General features: G+C 43.5%; 1 protein-coding gene across 4 annotated transcripts in view; it reads right to left on the bottom strand.

The window, feature by feature from the left end:
- The window catches only part of SPAG9 (sperm associated antigen 9), an 828940-nt gene that overhangs the window by 518536 nt on the left and 289190 nt on the right, over positions 1-21214 (bottom strand). For all 4 annotated transcript variants that reach the window (XM_053708414.1, XM_053708433.1, XM_053708441.1 and 1 more), the window contains exons 5-6: positions 16902-17049; positions 9743-9935 (exon numbers count right to left, since the gene is read on the bottom strand). In XM_053708414.1, coding sequence (XP_053564389.1) covers positions 9743-9935; positions 16902-17049 — 341 coding nt within the window. The remainder of the gene's footprint in view (positions 1-9742; positions 9936-16901; positions 17050-21214) is intronic.

A 21214-nucleotide genomic window follows, 5' to 3' on the forward strand; every position in this document is an offset into this window, starting at 1 on the left:
GGATCACTTTCAAAACAGCCGCTTCCAGTATGTCCGCAAAGTCCGACGGCCAATGAATCTCTCCCGAAGGAGTAACGGTTGGACCCCGGGGTGTTGCCAGTGCAATCGAAGATGAATGTAGGGAAGAACCCTCAGAGGTGGACGGCTCAGTAGTACTAGACATCCGTTTACTTTTAGATTAATTAACTTTATCAAGGCATGTGGAACATAGTTGAGCAGGGTGATCTACCAGAACCTCCTCACAATAAACACAGGAATGAGACTTTATTAAGGAAGGAGAGCCTTCCAACGCATCAGAGTTCTCCATCATTTGCGCGTTTGGTTAGACTATCTTTATTTATTAAAAAAGGCACCTTTATATCACCAATGGCCGGGGCACTCACCACCTCCTAGGACCCGGACTACAGAAACCGCACTCTAGTTAAGACGACTGAAGACGAAGGTCCCCAGAGTCGTAAAAAGGTAGCTCTGAATATCTAAATTTTCAGAACCGAACCTCGTGAAGCAAGTTCAGAAAGGTGAACATCTGACGTACAACCCCTGGAGACAAAACACTGCAAGCTGCCGTCATTGAAAATGATGCAGAACTTGAAAACTTGCAGGGCAAGTAAGGAGCAGCTGAAATAGGATCCTTCAGGCTGCTAAGCATCCACCAACCAGTGGATAACGTTGCAGGCTATCCAAGAGCCACCAGTCCATCCCACAGATCTTTGAACGTGGAGAAAAAACAGTACCTCAAAGAGGCTCACCGTACCTCGAATGACCCGAGAACGATTAGCAGAGCAACATATCACAGATCCGCTCAAACACCAGACCAGCCCAAGCGACAAGCATGACTGATAGACCGGGGAACAGAAAGACCCCAACCACAGGCCCCCAGGGACAGGAAATAATGGGCGGATTCACCCACCCCAACAGAGCGTGGGTGCCAACCCAATCCCCTCCTCCAGTAAGGCACTCCCAAGGAGAATCCCCTAGGACCTGGAACAGAGAAAGTGCAATAGATACTTAGAAAGACCTGTCACAACTCTCTTAGTCTCTACATGGAGATTTTAATTTCCAACAGTTGTAACAGAGCATTCCACAGAGCAGGAGACTGCTGTCCCTCACAGAAACCAAAGCCACCTGTTCTAACCTCCTACACACAGGGCAGGACAATGAGAGGAAACCCCAGCTCTTAAGGAAGACAAGCTACCCTCTCAAAGGGGAGGGCACAGATAAGAACAGTGCACATGCCCCAAGACATGACGCCATAGACTGATCAAAACACGGAACGAATGAAAAAACATAATTTATGCTTACCTGATAAATTCCTTTCTTCTGTTGTGTGATCAGTCCACGGGTCATCATTACTTCTGGGATATAACTCCTCCCCAACAGGAAATGCAAGAGGATTCACCCAGCAGAGCTGCATATAGCTCCTCCCCTCTACGTCACTCCCAGTCATTCGACCAAGAATCAACGAGAAAGGAGAAACCAAGGGTGAAGTGGTGACTGGAGTATAATTTAAAAAATATTTACCTGCCTTAAAAAACAGGGCGGGCCGTGGACTGATCACACAACAGAAGAAAGGAATTTATCAGGTAAGCATAAATTATGTTTTCTTCTGTTATGTGTGATCAGTCCACGGGTCATCATTACTTCTGGGATACCAATACCAAAGCAAAAGTACACGGATGACGGGAGGGATAGGCAGGCTCATTATACAGAAGGAACCACTGCCTGAAGAACCTTTCTCCCAAAAATAGCCTCCGAAGAAGCAAAAGTGTCAAATTTGTAAAATTTGGAAAAAGTATGAAGCGAAGACCAAGTTGCAGCCTTGCAAATCTGTTCAACAGAGGCCTCATTCTTAAAGGCCCAAGTGGAAGCCACAGCTCTAGTAGAATGAGCTGTAATTCTTTCAGGAGGCTGCTGTCCAGCAGTCTCATAGGCTAAACGAATTATGCTACGAAGCCAGAAGGAGAGAGAGGTAGCCGAAGCCTTATGACCTCTCCTCTGACCAGAGTACACGACAAACAGGGAAGACGTTTGTCGAAAATCCTTAGTTGCCTGCAAGTAGAACTTGAGGGCACGAACTACATCCAGATTGTGTAGAAGACGTTCCTTCTTTGAAGAAGGATTCGGGCACAGGGAAGGAACCACGATCTCTTGATTGATGTTCCTGTTAGTTACTACCTTAGGTAAGAACCCAGGTTTAGTACGCAGAACTACCTTATCTGAATGAAAAATCAAATAAGGAGAATCACAATGTAAAGCTGATAACTCAGAGACTCTCCGAGCCGAAGAAATAGCCATTAAAAATAACACTTTCCAAGATAACAACTTTATATCAACGGAATGAAGGGGTTCAAACGGAACTCCTTGTAGAACGTTAAGAACAAGGTTTAAACTCCATGGCGGAGCAACAGTTTTAAACACAGGCTTGATTCTAGCTAAAGCCTGACAAAAAGCCTGGACGTCTGGATTTTCTGACAGACGCCTGTGCAACAAGATGGACAGAGCTGAGATCTGTCCCTTTAATGAACTAGCCGATAAACCCTTTTCTAAACCTTCTTGTAGAAAGGACAATATCCTAGGAATCCTAACCTTACTCCAGGAGTAACCTTTGGATTCGCACCAGTATAGGTATTTACGCCATATCTTATGGTAAATCCTTCTGGTAACAGGCTTCCTAGCCTGTATCAGGGTATCGATAACCGACTCAGAAAAACCACGTTTTGATAAAATCAAGCGTTCAATTTCCAAGCAGTCAGCTTCAGAGAAGTTAGATTTTGATGTTTGAATGGACCCTGTATCAGAAGGTCCTGTCTTAGAGGTAGAGACCAAGGCGGACAGGATGACATGTCCACTAGATCTGCATACCAAGTCCTGCGTGGCCATGCAGGCGCTATTAGAATCACTGATGCTCTCTCCTGTTTGATTTTGGCAATCAATCGAGGAAGCAGCGGAAAGGGTGGAAACACATAAGCCATCCCGAAGTTCCAAGGTGCTGTCAAAGCATCTATCAGAACCGCTCCCGGATCCCTGGATCTGGACCCGTAGCGAGGAAGTTTGGCGTTCTGGCGAGACGCCATGAGATCTATCTCTGGTTTGCCCCAACGTCGAAGTATTTGGGCAAAGACCTCCGGATGAAGTTCCCACTCCCCCGGATGAAAAGTCTGGCGACTCAAGAAATCCGCCTCCCAGTTCTCCACTCCCGGGATGTGGATTGCTGACAGGTGGCAAGAGTGAGACTCTGCCCAGCGAATTATCTTTGATACTTCCATCATTGCTAGGGAGCTTCTTGTCCCTCCTTGATGGTTGATGTACGCTACAGTCGTGATGTTGTCCGACTGAAACCTGATGAACCCCCGAGTTTTTAACTGGGGCCAAGCCAGAAGGGCATTGAGAACTGCTCTCAATTCCAGAATGTTTATTGGTAGGAGACTTTCCTCCTGACTCCATTGTCCCTGAGCCTTCAGAGAATTCCAGACAGCGCCCCAACCTAGTAGGCTGGCGTCTGTTGTTACAATTGTCCAGTCCGGCCTGCTGAATGGCATCCCCCTGGACAGATGTGGCCGAGAAAGCCACCATAGAAGAGAGTTTCTGGTTTCTTGATCCAGATTCAGAGTAGGGGACAAGTCTGAGTAATCCCCATTCCACTGACTCAGCATGCACAATTGCAGCGGTCTGAGATGTAGACGTGCAAAGGGTACTATGTCCATTGCTGCTACCATTAAGCCGATCACCTCCATGCATTGAGCTACTGACGGGAGTTGAATGGAATGAAGGACACGGCATGCATTTAGAAGCTTTGTTAATCTGTCTTCTGTCAGATAAATCTTCATTTCTACAGAATCTATAAGAGTCCCCAAGAATGGAACTCTTGTGAGAGGAAAAAGAGAACTCTTCTTTTCGTTCACTTTCCATCCATGCGACCTTAGAAATGCCAGAACTAACTCTGTATGAGACTTGGCAGTTTGAAAGCTTGAAGCTTGTATCAGAATGTCGTCTAGGTACGGAGCTACCGAAATTCCTCGCGGTCTTAGTACCGCCAGAAGGGCACCCAGAACCTTTGTGAAGATTCTTGGAGCCGTAGCCAATCCGAATGGGAGAGCTACAAACTGGTAATGCCTGTCTAAGAAGGCAAACCTTAGATACCGGTAATGATCTTTGTGAATCGGTATGTGAAGGTAAGCATCCTTTAAATCCACTGTGGTCATGTACTGACCCTTTTGGATCATGGGTAAGATTGTCCGAATAGTTTCCATTTTGAACGATGGAACTCTTAGGAATTTGTTTAGGATCTTTAAATCCAAGATTGGCCTGAAAGTTCCCTCTTTTTTGGGAACCACAAACAGGTTTGAGTAAAACCCTTGTCCTTGTTCCGACCGCGGAACCGGATGGATCACTCCCATTAATAACAGATCTTGTACACAGCGTAGAAACGCTTCTTTCTTTATCTGGTTTGTTGACAACCTTGACAGATGAAATCTCCCTCTTGGGGGAGAGAATTTGAAGTCTAGAAGGTAACCCTGAGATATGATCTCTAGCGCCCAGGGATCCTGAACATCTCTTGCCCAAGCCTGGGCGAAGAGAGAGAGTCTGCCCCCTACTAGATCCGGTCCCGGATCGGGGGCCCTCGATTCATGCTGTCTTAGGGGCAGCAGCAGGTTTCCTGGCCTGCTTGTCCTTGTTCCAGGACTGGTTAGGTTTCCAGCCTTGTCTGTAACGAGCAACGGCTCCTTCCTGTTTTGGTGCAGTGGAAGTTGGTGCTGCTCCTGCTTTGAAATTCCGAAAGGGACGAAAATTAGACTGTCTAGCCTTAGCTTTGGCTTTGTCTTGAGGCAGGGTGTGGCCCTTACCTCCTGTAATGTCAGCGATAATTTCTTTCAAACCGGGCCCAAATAAAGTTTGCCCTTTGAAAGGTATATTAAGTAATTTGGACTTAGAAGTTACATCAGCTGACCAGGATTTTAGCCACAGCGCCCTACGTGCCTGAATGGCGAATCCTGAGTTCTTAGCCGTAAGTTTGGTTAAATGTACTACGGCCTCCGAAATGAATGAATTAGCTAGTTTAAGGACTCTAAGCCTGTCCGTAATGTCGTCCAGCGTAGCTGAACTAAGGTTCTCTTCCAGAGACTCCATCCAAAATGCTGCCGCAGCCGTAATCGGCGCGATGCATGCAAGGGGTTGCAATATAAAACCTTGTTGAACAAACATTTTCTTAAGGTAACCCTCTAATTTTTTATCCATTGGATCTGAAAAAGCACAGCTATCCTCCACCGGGATAGTGGTACGCTTAGCTAAAGTAGAAACTGCTCTCTCCACCTTAGGGACCGTTTGCCATAAGTCCCGTGTGGTGGCGTCTATTGGAAACATCTTTCTAAATATTGGAGGGGGTGAGAACGGCACACCGGGTCTATCCCACTCCTTAGTAACAATTTCAGTTAGTCTCTTAGGTATAGGAAAAACGTCAGTACTCGCCGGTACCGCAAAGTCGTTATCCAACCTACACAATTTCTCTGGTATTGCAACAGTGTTACAATCATTAAGAGCCGCTAAAACCTCCCCTAGTAATACACGGAGGTTCTCCAATTTAAATTTAAAATTTGAAATATCTGAATCCAATCTGTTTGGATCAGAACCGTCACCCACAGAATGAAGCTCTCCGTCCTCATGCTCTGCAAGCTGTGACGCAGTATCAGACATGGCTCTAGTATTATCAGCGCACTCTGTTCTCACCCCAGAGTGATCACGCTTGCCCCTTAGTTCTGGTAATTTAGCCAAAACTTCAGTCATAACAGTAGCCATATCTTGTAATGTTATCTGTAATGGCCGCCCAGATGTACTAGGCGTCACAATATCACGCACCTCCCGGGCGGGAGATGCAGGTACTGACACGTGAGGCGAGTTAGTCGGCATAACTCTCCCCTCGCTGTTTGGTGAAATTTGTTCAATTTGTACAGATTGGCTTTTATTTAAAGTAGCATCAATACAGTTAGTACATAAATTTCTATTGGGCTCCACCTTGGCATTGGAACAAATGACACAGGTATCTTCCTCTGAATCAGACATGTTTAACACACTAGCAAATAAACTAGCAACTTGGTTACAATCTTATTTAACAAAAACGTACTGTGCCTCAAAGAAGCACTAAACGATTAACTGACAGTTGAAATAATGAACTGAAAAAAACTGTTAAAGCATCAATCCTGAAAACAACACAACTTTTAGCAAAGGTTTGTTCCCATTAGTAAAGTAACAATAATTAATTTTGAAACGTAAAAATTACAGAGCAACGTTTTTAATCACAGTCAATATATAAGTCTCACAGCTCTGCTGAGAGAATCTACCTCCCTTCAAAGAAGTTTGAAGACCCCTGAGTTCTGTTAGAGATGAACCGGATCATGCAGGAAATACAAGAGTAACTGACTGGAAATTTTTGATGCGTAGCAAAGAGCGCCAAAAACGGCCCCTCCCCCTCACACACAGCAGTGAGTGAGAAACGAAACTGTCACAATTAAAACAAGCAACTGCCAAGTGGAAAAATAATGCCCAAACATTTATTCACTCAGTACCTCAGAAAATGCAAACGATTCTACATTCCAGCAAAAACGTTTAACATAATAAATACCTATTAAAAGGTTTAATATACTTTTTACAGAGTAATTCCAGTGAAGTACCATTCCCAGAATACTGAAGTGTAGAGTATACATACATGTCATTATAACGGTATGGCAGGATTTTCTCATCAATTCCATTCAGAAAATAAAAACTGCTACATACCTCAATGCAGATTCATCTGCCCGCTGTCCCCTGATCTGAAGCTTTTACCTCCCTCAGATGGCCGAGAAACAGCAATATGATCTTAACTACTCCGGTTAAAATCATAGTAAAAACTCTGGTAGATTCTTCTTCAAACTCTGCCAGAGAGGCAATAACACGCTCCGGTGCTATTGTAAAATAACAAACTTTTGATTGAAGTTATAAAAACTAAGTATAATCACCATAGTCCTCTCACACATCCTATCTAGTCGTTGGGTGCAAGAGAATGACTGGGAGTGACGTAGAGGGGAGGAGCTATATGCAGCTCTGCTGGGTGAATCCTCTTGCATTTCCTGTTGGGGAGGAGTTATATCCCAGAAGTAATGATGACCCGTGGACTGATCACACATAACAGAAGAAATCATCCAGACACCACTGTTGAATCCACAGAGAAACCCCCCCATGAAAAGGAGCAAACTCCATCTGAAGGACAAGTCAGGCCTTAAAGTTTTAAACCAGGACCCGAAGGTGGATAAGAACCCTGGCCTTCCTGCTTGCAAGCTCAATGAGCTAGGCCGTATGTCCAAACATAGTCTCCCTGAAAAAATTGGGGCGCCCCGAACCAGTCTGCAGGATCATAGGTATCTTAAGAAAACTGCCACAGCAGGATTCAAACTCCAAGCCTACGGCTTGCTAGGCCGGAACTAATCCTGCGGACCTGGGACCCAGATCGCCTTAAAACGAACGACACCCTCAGGGAAACACAAGATACACCGTCTGAAGAAAAACAGACCTCACAGGGGACAATGACCGGGCTAACCCGGAGAACGGGTTCAGGACTCACTCGTAATTCCCAGCCTAAAGGGAAGAGAACACCCTTAGCAGGCGGTCAACACCGCCCTGGGGGATGAGGGAAGTGGGGAGGTATTTAAGCCTTTGGCTGGGTTGTCTTTGCCTCTTCCTGGTGGCCAGGTTCTGAATTCCCAAAAGTAATAAATGCAGCTGTGGACTCTTTCCATTTATGAAGAAAATGTAGACTTTACATTAAAATAGTGAGAAATAAGGCATAAATAAGATAGGTTGGCTCTTGACAAAAGTGGAAATCTTACCCCTTCCCCAGCGATGAAACAGCAGGCAGTGCAGCGTTCCCTCTGCAAGCAGGAGGCAGCAGGCTATATAGCGGCGGGAAAGACTATAACCCCTGCAGTGCCAAAACGAATAGAATCAGCAGTAGGCCCAAAGTAATCCTGCATTGGCATATACACTATCCGCAAAAGCAGGAGCATGCTCTCAGTAGGGCTTCAACTAAGTACAAAGCGGTATTTTTTTACATTAGCGCTATCCTGAGCTTTAGAGCACTCCATATGGCGGTAGTGTGAAACTGTCATTGCGCATCAGCTCCCCTGCTGTCTAAAAGAAGCTGCTGCGCTCTGTGCAAATAAAACCTTAACAGTGATAAAGAGCCCCTTTCTGAGAGCTGCAGCGCTAATTATAATGAATTAAAATCAAAATTCCTGTAAAATGATTCACTGAAAATGTATTTGTAAAATGTTATCCCCCCAATAACTGGAAAAATAAACATTTTAGAGCCAAGAATCTGAGTGTCAATGAAAAGTCCCACCCCCCCCCCCCCCCCAAAACTGGCCCATAAGATAAATTATCATAAGCAGCAATTTACCCTAGTGACTGTATAGAACTCTGCTATATTAAGTCTCCTGGCTATGTTGTAACGTTACAAAATGTACCTGCTGATAGCCTGCGGGCTATGTGAGTGTGAATCGTCATACTTGCCTGTCAAGCACCCAGACCACTGCTTACGTGGATAAAGCTGCAGAAGGTACTGGATCCAGTGGTTAATCCATCCAGTGCTGAGCACATTACAGCAGAGGATATAAAAGCAGGAGTATATCGACAATCCAACAGAAGAATGCTAAGGGACTGTTCCCCCTAATACCTGTGATAGGGCTTGTGACCAACTCTACACTGTAAGTAATTGTCACTTCACCATTCCAATACCTTCCCTCTAACTCTCAACAGCAGTTCTCAGAGGGAGAAAAATTGACCTTAAATAAGTCTGGGAACCCTTTTTAAAGAAATTTCAGCAGCAGCTCATATCTTCCCCCACCTCATGAAAGGCAAAGATTTAGACTGGCATACCAGTGAGGTGGGAGGGATGAAGCCCTTTTGAGAGTTTGGGAATCTTTGCCTCCTCCTAGTGGTAGGAACTGTCATCCCATGTGCCCAGAGGCAGAACTTCTCTTTACTTTCTGCGATGAGATTTTTTTAGTGAAAATTTTTCTGCAGGTAATTTTTAAATAAAATTCAATTTTAAATTAGACAGTTACACTACGGCACCAGGTTCAATTGCAATGTGTTAATTAACTGAAGAATAAAGCAATTTTTAATGTTTTATAAAATAGTGCAGTAGTTGAAAATTGCATTGCAAATTAGCTGCATCTAAAAAAAGAAAATTTTAAAATGTCTCTTTAATAAATCGGTTTCTTTTTCTCTTGGTCTAACGTAGAAATGTAGTAATAAAAAGATGCAGTGCTCTTACATTTAGAAAAAACAGCTTTGCAGACTGGGAAATATCTGAGAGCCAGTCAACAAGCAATGTGCTGCTGTTTTGCATTTGACTGCTCACTTCAAACAGCACTTTGCCCTGGATGCACAAGGAAAATTTACAGTGCAGCCAGAGCACAGATCTGTTTGAAGATAACTGTCTTATGTGGAGCAGCACTACAAAGTTCAAGCACTAACAGTTCCTGCATGTGCCCTGTTCTTTCTGCAGACATGCTGCATTTTCTATATGTATGTTCTGCCTTGGGGGCCCATGTGTAATGGATCGTGGACCCTCACCATTTTATGAAAGAAAAAATATTTAACAGCATTTTCAACTGATTACAAACATGAATTGATAACAATAAAGTATGTATTCTGAAAACATACCTCTTAAAAATGTCACATTCTTCTCAGTTTTTTGTTTTTTTCTTACCTGTAGATGTTGTTCTGGTTTCTTGAGCAACCTGAACATCTGCACTTTTGTTGTTTTTATGCACATTGTTATTTTTTATGTTTGCTTTCATTATTACTTCATCTTTATTATCTTTCAGGGAAGTGTGGACCATATTGTCAGAGTCTGTGGTGCCAGTCTTAGAAACTGCTTGACTAATATTTTGAAGTTCATCCTAAAGAAAATTGAAGACAGATAAACATTAACTAAAGAGATCAGAACACTTTCAATAATCAACATTTTTGTAAAACCTTACTTATGCGGTCACCACACAGAACTATTTCATAAAAAATCAAAAAATCTAGGAAATGTATGGGATTTTTTAATTTTGTTCCATAAAATAAAACAATGTTGTATGATTTAAATGTGTGTCAGATACCGCCATGGCAAAATTTACAAAAAGGCAACCACAAACAAGTTGGGATCTCAATAAGATTTTTTTTTTTTTTTTTAATTATTTTTATTAAGGTTAACACAAGGGGGTGAAAAAAGAACAATCAATACGAGCCATATATTGACAGTGATACAAGTTATGAAGTCTGCACAATAATAATATTTATACAGTAGAGTGTAAAAACAAGCTCTGCAATAATCTTAGTGTCAAATATGCATGGCAACTATAAATAACATTCCAAAAAGAATACACGCACAATGCCAAAACATATTAAAATCAGTTAACCTACTCCAGTCCTGCTAGAACCCAAAAAAATAATGGTAGAACGCCATAGAAATGTTCTTGGGGTCCAGGGCAATAACTCGGGGCAATAAGAAAACCAGGAAGAGCAGATGCTATAATTAAACCCTCTAAATCTGAGCTGCTCCTCCAAGAAGAAAAGTTCTTTATCTTCCGTAGCCCTTGTCCCAGAAGTACCCATCCCCCACTCAGGAGAGCCAGCAGGGGACAGGGGCAAATCCACACTGGGCTGTCTGAGTCTATAGGTTTAGAGCCCTCCCGGGAACAAATACCTGTAGACAGCCAGTCTGTGGTTACTCTACTCAGCTCCTCAATATAAGTTTCTGGAAGCCCTGGTAAATACTTCTCTCCACCGCCAATATCTGCAGAGCGCAGTCCAAGATAAGCAGTGCACGACACCTTTACATTAACCTTTGGGAAATCCAGTGCATTTGTCCCATAAGATTTTATAGGAATTTAACACCATGTAGATTGTCTCCCTACAGGCCTGCTCTATACTCAGGGGTTGGCTTGTTCAGCCAAGTGAATTTTCAGTGGTTAGGAGTGAACCTGTTATTGTTCATTCTTGGGTTTATTTCCCTTTAACTTATTTGTTCAATATGGGGTTAGCTGACCCCAATGGAACTCAGAACACTCAGAAGATACAAAGCAAAGTCTGGGCCCCTTGGACCCCAAGGTGAGTAGTAAATAATTTTGTAATATATGTTTTCCTGATTTGAAGTCAGCATATACAGGCCCTTCAGTCAAAATCAAATGTGGGAAACCGAAGAAAGAAAAACAAATTATGCTTACCAGATAATTTCCTTTCCATCTGTATAAGGAGAGTTTACGGCTTCATTCCTTACTTGTGGAAATACAGAATCTGGCCACCAGGAGGAGGAAGAGACACCCCAGCCAAAGGCTTAAATACCTCCCCCAGTCATTCTTCCGATGGAACAAGGAACAGTAGGTGAAATATCAGGGTATAAAAGGTTCCAGAAGAATAACAAAAAATGTAAGTCCGCCCAACAGAGAAAACGGGCGTGGGCCGTGGACTCTCCTCATACAGATGGAAAGGAAATTCTCTGGTAAGCATAATTTATGTTTTCCATCTTAATATAAGGAGAGTCCACGGCTTCATTCCTTACTTGTAGGAAACATATACCCAAGCTCTAGAGGACACTGAATGAAAACGGGAGGGTAAAAAAAGGAGAGGCGGGCCCTATTCTGAGGGCACCACAGCCTGCAAAACTTTTCTCCCAAAAGCTGCTTCAGCCAAAGCAAAAATGTCAAATTTGTAAAATTTTGAAAAGGTATGCAAGGAGGACCAGGTAGCCGCCCTACAAATCTGCTCCATATCATTCTTGAAGACCCAAGACGAAGTCACAGCTCTAGTTGAATGAGCCGCAATCCTCTGAGGAGGGCTTATGCCATGCTGATTCATATGCCAAGCGAATAATGCTCCTCAACCAAAAGGATAGGGAAGTAGAAGAAGCCTTCTGCCCTCTACACTTCCCAGAATAGACAACAAACAAGGACGAAGTCTGTCTAAATTCCTTCATAGCCTGAAGATAGACTTTTAAAGCCCGAACCAAATCCAAATTATGAAGTAATTGTTTCTTCGAAGAAGGATTGGGACACAAGGAAGGAACCACAATCTCCTGATTTATGTTGCAATCAGATACAACCTTAGGGAGAAAACCCAACCCAGTACGAAGAACAGCCAGTAGAAAAAGAGCCTTCCACAAAAGTAATTTAATGTCAAGTGAATGCATAGCCTCAAACGGAGCCCTCTGCAAAACTTTAAGAACTAGATTTAAGCTCCAGTGAAGGGTGGAAGGTCTAAACACAGGCCTGGTTCTATACAGAGCCTGAACAAAAGACTATACAACAGGAAGCTCAGCGAGCATCTTGTGCAATAACACCGATAGAGCCGAAATCTGTCCCTTTAAGGAACTAGCGACAAGTCCCTTCTCCAAACCATCTTGGAGAAAGGAAAGAATCCTGGACACCTTGACCTTATACCAGGGAAATCCACGCTCTTCACACCACAATAAGTAGGTCCTCCAAACCTTATGATAGATGCGACGGGTGAACAGCTTCCTAGCTTAAATGACAGTATCAATCTCTCTCTCCGAAAAACATCTCTTGGCTAGGACTAAGCGTTCAATCTCCACGCAGTCAGCCACAGAGAATCTAGATTCTGATGAACAAAAGGACCTTGTTCCAGCAGAACCCCACGACAAGGTAAACTCCATGGAGGAGATGAAGACATCGCCACCAGGTCTGCAAACCACATCCTTCGTGGCCACGATGGAGCAATTAAAATAGCCAAAGCTTGCTCCTGCTGGATGCGGGCCACTACACGAGGGAGAAGTGGTAACGGTGGAAAAATGTAAACTAGGCCGAACCTCCAAGGCACTGCTAATTTATCTATCAGATCTGCCTGAGGATCCCTGTAACAGCGACCCGTATCTGGGTAGCTTGGTATGGAGTCAGGACGCCATGAGATCCATCTCCGGCGTCCCCCATTTGTTGCAAATCTCCACAAACACCTCGGGATAGAGAGACCATTCCCCGGATGAAACGATTGTCTGCTGAGAAAATCCGCTTCCCATTTGTCCACACTCAGAATGTGGATTGCTGACAGCGAGCAGTTGTGGGCCTCTGCCCATTCCAAAATCTGAGATACTTCCCTCATATCTAGGGAGCTCCTCATCCCCCCTGATGGTTGATGTAACCCACCGAGGTTATGTTGTCTGATTGGAATCTGATAAACTGGGACGAACCCAGAAGAGGCCAAGCCTTTAGAGCATTAAAGATTGCTCGAAGCTCCCAAATTTTGATCGGGAGGAGAGATTCCTCTTAAGTCCATAGGCCCTGTGCCTTACTGGCACCCTAAACAGCTCCCCATCCGGATAGACTTAAGGGCAAGACAATTGGAAGCAATTTTGCAACGTCTCTGGTCTGTAAAAAATATCCTCATGGATATGGAATCTATTATTGTACCCAGGAATTCCACCCTGGTACTGGGAACCAGAGAACTCTTTCCTAAGTTTATCTTCCATCCATGAGATCGAAGAAGAAGAGCTCTTGAATGGTCCTCTGCCAGCCAACAGGATGGAGCCATCTGTATCTCGCCACCGCGAGCAGAGCCCCCAGAACCTCTTGGAGCAGTAGCTAGACCAAAAGAAAAAGCAACAAACAGGAAGTGCTGGCCCAGAAACACGAATCTTAAGAACTTGAAGTGATCCTTGTGTATTAGCACATGAAGGTAAGCATCCTTCAAGTCTATTGTAGTCATGAACTATCCCTCTTTAACTAAGGGCAGAATGGACCTTATAGTCTCCATCTTGAACGATGGGACAGACAGGAACTTGTCTAAGCACTTTAGGTCCAGAATCGGTGAAACGTACCCTTCTTCTTTGGGACCACAAAAAGGTTTGAGTAGTACCCCAGACCTCTTTCTGCTAGAGGTACCATCACAATTACTCCCAGGGAGGAGAGATCCCTCATGCACCCTAGAAAAGCTTCTTGTTTTTCTGGTCTTGAAGACAGGTTTGATAAGATGAATCTGCCCGTAGGTGGATGAGATTTGAAACCTGTCCTGTAACCTTGTGCGATGACCTCCAAAACCCAAGGGTCTTGTACGTTCCCAAGCCAAGCCTCCACAAAGAGAGATAGTCTGCCCCCAACACGATCCAGCAATGGATGGTTCTGCTAGGATTTATTCCAAGATTGAGACAGTTTCCAAGTTCCCTTGGACTGCTCAGGCTTTGTGGAGGGCTGCTGGCGTTGGGATTTATCCGAACGAAAGGGACAAAAATTAGGACCCTAAATAATCTTCCCCTTAAATGGAAGGGAAAGTAATCTAGATTTTGAAGTCATATCCGCAGACCAAGACTTCAGCCATAGTGCCCTACGGGCTAGAACAGAAAAACCTGATGTCTTGGCATTCAGGCGAATGATCAGCATATTGGCATCACAGATAAAAGAATTAGCTACCCTCAAGGTCTTAATTCTTTCCTGGATCTCGTCAAGGGGAGTTTCCACCTCAATCATCTCCGATAGAGAGTCACACCAATAGGTGGTGGCTCCAGTCACCGCAGCAACCGCCACTGCAGGTTGAAACAAGTACCCCATGTGCTGAAACATCTTTCTTAACAGAGTTTCTAGCTTCTTATCCATGGGCTCCTTAAACGACGAACTATCCTCAAGCGGGATAGTAGTGCGCTTGGCAAGCGTGGAGATAGCTCTATCCATCTTAGGGACAGAACCCCACAACTCTAATTGAGAGTCCGGAACCAGGAACAACTTCTTAATGGAAGAAGGGAAAAAAGAAGATACAAGTCTCTCCCATTCATTCTTAATATTTGCTATCTTTACGGGAACCGGGAAAGTCTGTGGCACCACCCTGTCCTCATAAACCTTATCAAGCTTAGGAATAGAAGGTTCCTCTGGTAATTTAGGTTCTGGAACCTCTAAAGTAGCCAACACTTCTTTTAACAGAAAGCATAAATGCTCAATCCTAAATCTAAAGTCTGGTTCCTCCGCAGCCGGAGGTTTAGAGGCAGCAGATTCCAACCCAGAAAGAGCATCATGTGAAGTATTGGAGGCAAACTCGTCAGTGGATAATCTAGTATCAGATAAATCCAACAAGTTGGTAGATGACCCCTGGAAAGGATAGCAATATTTGACCTTTCGCTTGCACTTAGCAGGGCGAGGTAAAGTACTGAAGGCCGCAGACATTGCCGTTTGTAGCTGTTCAGTAAAGTCTGGCGGTAAGAGGGCCCCTCCTGAAGGAGGATCAGCAGCGCAATGGGAAGCTGCCTGTGTAATAGGAGACGACTGCAGGAAACACACCTCCCGGGACGGAGAAACCTCGGAGGTGGACAGATCAGTGGTACTAAACATCTTAGGTTTCTTAGATATAAGTACTTTATCAAGGCATGTGGAACATAATTGAGCATACAAGTATACCGTAGCCTCCTTACAATAAAAACAGGTATTAGATTTAGGTAAAGAGGGAGTACCCTCTAAAGTATTAGAGTACTCCATAGCTTGCGCTTTCAAGATAGACTATAGACAAAGATAAATGGCACCTTTATTACCCCCAATGGCTGGGGCACTCACCACCTCCTATGACCCCAGCCCCACAGAGAAATAGCTTTGTCTCCTGTAAACCGCATGTCAGGAAAAGCAGAAATCAATGAGACCACACCCGGTCCCATGGTATACCATGCAGGACCGCCCCTGCTCCAAGGATAAGCGCGCCAAACCTAATAGGCCGCACAGTTATCCAAAAACTAAAGTAAAACCTGAATGTTCCAACATCTGCCTGAGCCTCATCTCACACATGTCGCAGCATAAAACATAATAAAGCAAATTATGCATAAATCCCCCCCCCCCCCCCCTGTTCAATAATCCCCTTCCGGAGATATTAACCCTTGATTCCATACAGATAAAAGGAGGCACTGTGACCCTGTCTTCTTGCGTTATCAAACAAGTATAAAATGAAACGATCTTATCGGAATCACCGCCGTGGAACAGACAGCCTCTCAAGTTTGACAGTCTTGTAGCATCACACCTGACATGGACTTGAGTGATAGAAGCAGGCAGTGAAACTCGTCAACACTGATTGCTTAGGAGCTGTTAATATGAATCTGGATTTTCCCTGCATCTCCAGACCCTAACATTCGTCAATGCTCTCACTGAGAGACTGTAAAGACTACTTAAAGGGACAGTCCAAAATAAACTCATGATTCAGATAGAGAATGTACTTTTAAACAATTTTCCAATTTACTTTTATCACCAATTTTGCTTTGTTCTCTTGGTATTCTTAGTTGAAAGCTAAACCTAGGAGGTTCATATGCTAATTTCTAAGCCCTTGAAGGCCGCCTCTTCTCTCAGGGCATTTTAACAGTTTTTCACCACTAGAGGGTGTTAGTTCATGTGTGTCACAGATAACACTGTGCTCACGCACGTGAAGTTCCAGTGACCCAGTTTTGATTGGCTGAAATGGATGTCTGTCAAAAGAACTGAAATAAGGTGGCAGTTTGCAGAGGCTTAGATACAGGATAATCACTGGGGTAAAAAGTGTATTTATATAACTGTGTTGGTTATACAAAACTAGGGTATGGTTAATAAAGGGATTATCTATCGTATTAAACAATACAAATTCTGGTGTAGACTGTCCCTTTAAAAATCCAGTCCCATACCAAAGGGTACTACCCTCCATAAGAGACTACTCTTAATCTTCGGACACTTCTCTGCCATCCTTCTGTGACGAAAGGCAAAGAATGACTGGGGGATGAGGGGAGTGGGGGAGGTATTTAGACCTTTGACTGGGGTGTCTTTGCCTCCTCCTGGTGGCCAGGTTCTGTATTCCCACAAAGAAAAAGCTGTGGACTCTCCTCACATTAAGATGGGGGGGGGGGGAGTGTTTAAAAAATGGGTTAAAATAATTACCTTTAAACTGGTATTGCAACGAGTGTTGCTTTGGTCTTGAAGTTTCCATGGCCCGTTTCCAAGAGTTTCTGTACCATGGGCATCAGGTAAAACCAAGGAGTCGCCTGCAGCCAATGGGAAGATACCCAGAGCAATTGGACGATCTTTCCTGTTTGGAAAATTAAATTGTAGTAAGAATATACAATAAAGCTGTGAATATTTTTATTAAAACATGTTACAAAAAGGAACTGGTATAGCATAAGGCAAGTAAGCAAGTAGCTTTAAAGGGATACTAAACCAATTTTTTTCTTTCATGATTCAGATAGAGCATGCAATTTTAAGCAACTCCTAATATTTTTTCTTTCCATCTTTATTTGAAAATGTTTGGTCCAGAACCTGGGTTCTGCTTGCTGATTGGTGGCTAAATGTAGCTACCATTCAGCAAGCACTATCCAGGGTGCTTAACCAAAAATGGGCCGGCTCTTAAGCTTTCATTCCTGCTTTTTCAAATAAAGATATTTAGAAAACGAAGAAAAAAAAAAAGTTAATTTTGACTTTAGTGTCCCTTGAGATTTGCATTTTAAATGTTTATTTATAAATAATGAAACAACTTTGCAATATATTTTCATTATTTATTTTGCCCTCTTTTTCTCAGAACTTGAAATGCACCTAGCTAACTTCTCGAGGTTAACTATGCTACATATATGTTCCTATTTGGGTTTATCAGATAGCAACTGCAAAACAATTCACTTTATACAACTTCATGATTGTGACTAGCCTTGATGACTCTGGATTAAAACTCAGATTGGCTCCTCCAAATAAGGCAAACGTTGGTTGGAGTTTGACTATTGAAAAATAAAAAATGTTAAATTGTTTTAAAAACATTTAGACATGGCTGATATGTGATTATATAGCAACACATCAGAAATGTTTTGTAATTCCAAGGTGTTTACTGTCCATTTAATTTCTTCTTAAAGGACCACTCAATGCAGTAGAATGACATAATTAACAAGTACATAATAAAAAGACAATGCATTAGTACTTACTCTGAATTTCAAATAAGCGGGAGATTTTTTTTCTGACAAATTACTTTTTCTCCCATTGTCCGGCCCCCTGTATCATGTGACAGACATCAGCCAATCACAGACTAGTATACACATACCCTGTGAGCTTGTGCACTTACTCAGTAGGATCTTGTTCCACAGAAAGTGTGACCATAAAAAGACTGTGCAAAATTTGATAATGGAAGTAAATTGGAAAGTTACTTAAAACTGCATGCTCCATCTAAATCATAAGTTTATTTTGACTTTAGTGTCCCCTTAAGACAACAGTAATGGTAGAGTGCAGCCCTTGCTTTATATTTATAATTTACAAGATTAGAAGCTAAAAGAAAAACAATGTGCATCTCCATATGAGAGCAGCTTTAACCCCTTCCAGCCGGGACTTAGTTGTTCTGATGTAAACAAATAACAGAATTTATGCTTACCTGATAAATTACTTTCTCTAACGGTGTGTCCGGTCCACGGCGTCATCCTTACTTGTGGGATATTCTCTTCCCCAACAGGAAATGGCAAAGAGTCCCAGCAAAGCTGGTCACATGATCCCTCCTAGGCTCCGCCCACCCCAGTCATTCGACCGACGGACAGGAGGAAATATATATAGGAGAAACCATATGATACCGTGGTGACTGTAGTTAGAGAAAATAATTCATCAGACCTGATTAAAAAACCAGGGCGGGCCGTGGACCGGACACACCGTTGGAGAAAGTAATTTATCAGGTAAGCATAAATTCTGTTTTCTCCAACATTGGTGTGTCCGGTCCACGGCGCCATCCTTACTTGTGGGAACCAATACCAAAGCTTTAGGACACGGATGAAGGGAGGGAGCAAATCAGGTCACCTAAATGGAAGGCACCACGGCTTGCAAAACCTTTCTCCCAAAAATAGCCTCCGAAGAAGCAAAAGTATCAAATTTGTAAAATTTGGCAAAAGTGTGCAGTGAAGACCAAGTCGCTGCCTTACATATCTGGTCAACAGAAGCCTCGTTCTTGAAGGCCCATGTGGAAGCCACAGCCCTAGTGGAGTGAGCTGTAATTCTTTCAGGAGGCTGCAGTCCGGCAGTCTCATAAGCCAATCGGATAATGCTTTTAAGCCAAAAGGAAAGAGAGGTAGAAGTCGCTTTTTGACCTCTCCTTTTACCAGAATAAACAACAAACAAGGAAGATGTTTGTCTGAAATCTTTAGTAGCCTCTAAATAGAATTTTAGAGCACGGACTACGTCCAAATTGTGTAACAAACGTTCCTTCTTTGAAACTGGATTCGGACACAAAGAAGGTACAACTATCTCCTGGTTAATATTTTTGTTGGAAACAACTTTCGGAAGAAAACCAGGCTTAGTACGCAAAACCACCTTATCTGCATGGAACACCAGATAGGGCGGAGAACACTGCAGAGCAGATAACTCTGAAACTCTTCTAGCAGAAGAAATTGCAACCAAAAACAAAACTTTCCAAGATAATAACTTAATATCTACGGAATGTAAGGGTTCAAACGGAACCCCTTGAAGAACTGAAAGAACTAGATTTAGACTCCAGGGAGGAGTCAAAGGTCTGTAAACAGGCTTGATCCTAACCAGAGCCTGAACAAATGCTTGAACATCTGGCACAGCTGCCAGTCTTTTGTGAAGTAAAACAGATAAAGCAGAGATCTGTCCCTTCAGAGAACTTGCAGATAATCCTTTCTCCAAACCTTCTTGTAGAAAGGATAGAATCTTAGGAATTTTTATATTGTTCCATGGGAATCCTTTAGATTCACACCAACAGATATATTTTTTCCATATTTTATGGTAAATTTTTCTAGTTACAGGCTTTCTAGCCTGAATCAGAGTATCTATTACAGAATCTGAAAACCCACGCTTTGATAAAATCAAGCGTTCAATCTCCAAGCCATCAGTTGGAGGGAAACCAGATTCGGATGTTCGAATGGACCCTGAACAAGAAGGTCCTGTCTCAAAGGTAGCTTCCATGGTGGAGCCGATGACATATTCACCAGGTCTGCATACCAAGTCCTGCGTGGCCACGCAGGAGCTATCAAGATCACCGAGGCCCTCTCCTGATTGATCCTGGCTACCAGCCTGGGGATGAGAGGAAACGGTGGGAATACATAAGCTAGGTTGAAGGTCCAAGGTGCTACTAGTGCATCTACTATGGTCGCCTTGGGATCCCTGGATCTGGACCCGTAGCAAGGAACCTTGAAGTTCTGACGAGACGCCATCAGATCCATGTCTGGAATGCCCCATAATTGAGTTATTTGGGCAAAGATTTCCGGATGGAGTTCCCACTCCCCCGGATGGAATGTCTGACGACTCAGAAAATCCGCTTCCCAATTTTCCACTCCTGGGATGTGGATCGTAGACAAGTGGCAGGAGTGATCCTCCGCCCATTGAATTATCTTGGTCACTTCTTTCATCGCCAGGGAAGTCCTTGTTCCCCCCTGATGATTGATATATGCAACGGTCGTCATGTTGTCTGACTGAAACCTTATGAATTTGGCCTTTGCTAGTTGAGGCCAAGCTCTGAGAGCATTTAATATCTCTCTCAGTTCCAGAATGTTTATCGGGAGAAGAGACTCTTCCCGAGACCATAGACCCTGAGCTTTCAGGGATTCCCAGACCGCGCCCCAGCCCACTAGGCTGGCGTCGGTCGTGACAATGACCCACTCTGGTCTGCGGAAGCTCATTCCCTGTGACAGATTGTCCAGGGTCAGCCACCAACGGAGTGAATCTCTGGTCTTTTGATCTACTTGAATTGTCGGAGACAAGTCTGTATAATCCCCATTCCACTGTCTGAGCATGCACAGTTGTAATGGTCTTAGATGAATTCATGCAAAAGGAACTATGTCCATTGTTGCAACCATCAATCCTATTACTTCCATGCACTGCGCTATGGAAGGACGAGGAACAGAATGAAGTACTTGACAAGAGCTTAGAAGTTTTGATTTTCTGACTTCTGTCAGAAAAATCCTCATTTCTAAGGAATCTATTATTGTTCCCAAGAAGGGAACTCTTGTTGACGGGGACAGAGAACTTTTTTCTTTGTTCACCTTCCATCCGTGAGATCTGAGAAAGGCTAGGACGATGTCCGTATGAGCCTTTGCTTTTGACAGGGACGACGCTTGAATCAGGATGTCGTCCAAGTAAGGTACTACTGCAATGCCCCTTGGTCTTAGAACCGCTAGAAGGGACCCTAGTACCTTTGTGAAAATCTTTGGAGCAGTGGCTAATCCAAATGGAAGTGCCACAAACTGGTAATGCTTGTCCAGAAAAGCGAACCTTAG

This window comes from Bombina bombina, chromosome 1 (genome assembly GCF_027579735.1).
Source record: "Bombina bombina isolate aBomBom1 chromosome 1, aBomBom1.pri, whole genome shotgun sequence".
Classification (NCBI taxonomy): Eukaryota; Metazoa; Chordata; class Amphibia; order Anura; family Bombinatoridae; genus Bombina; species Bombina bombina.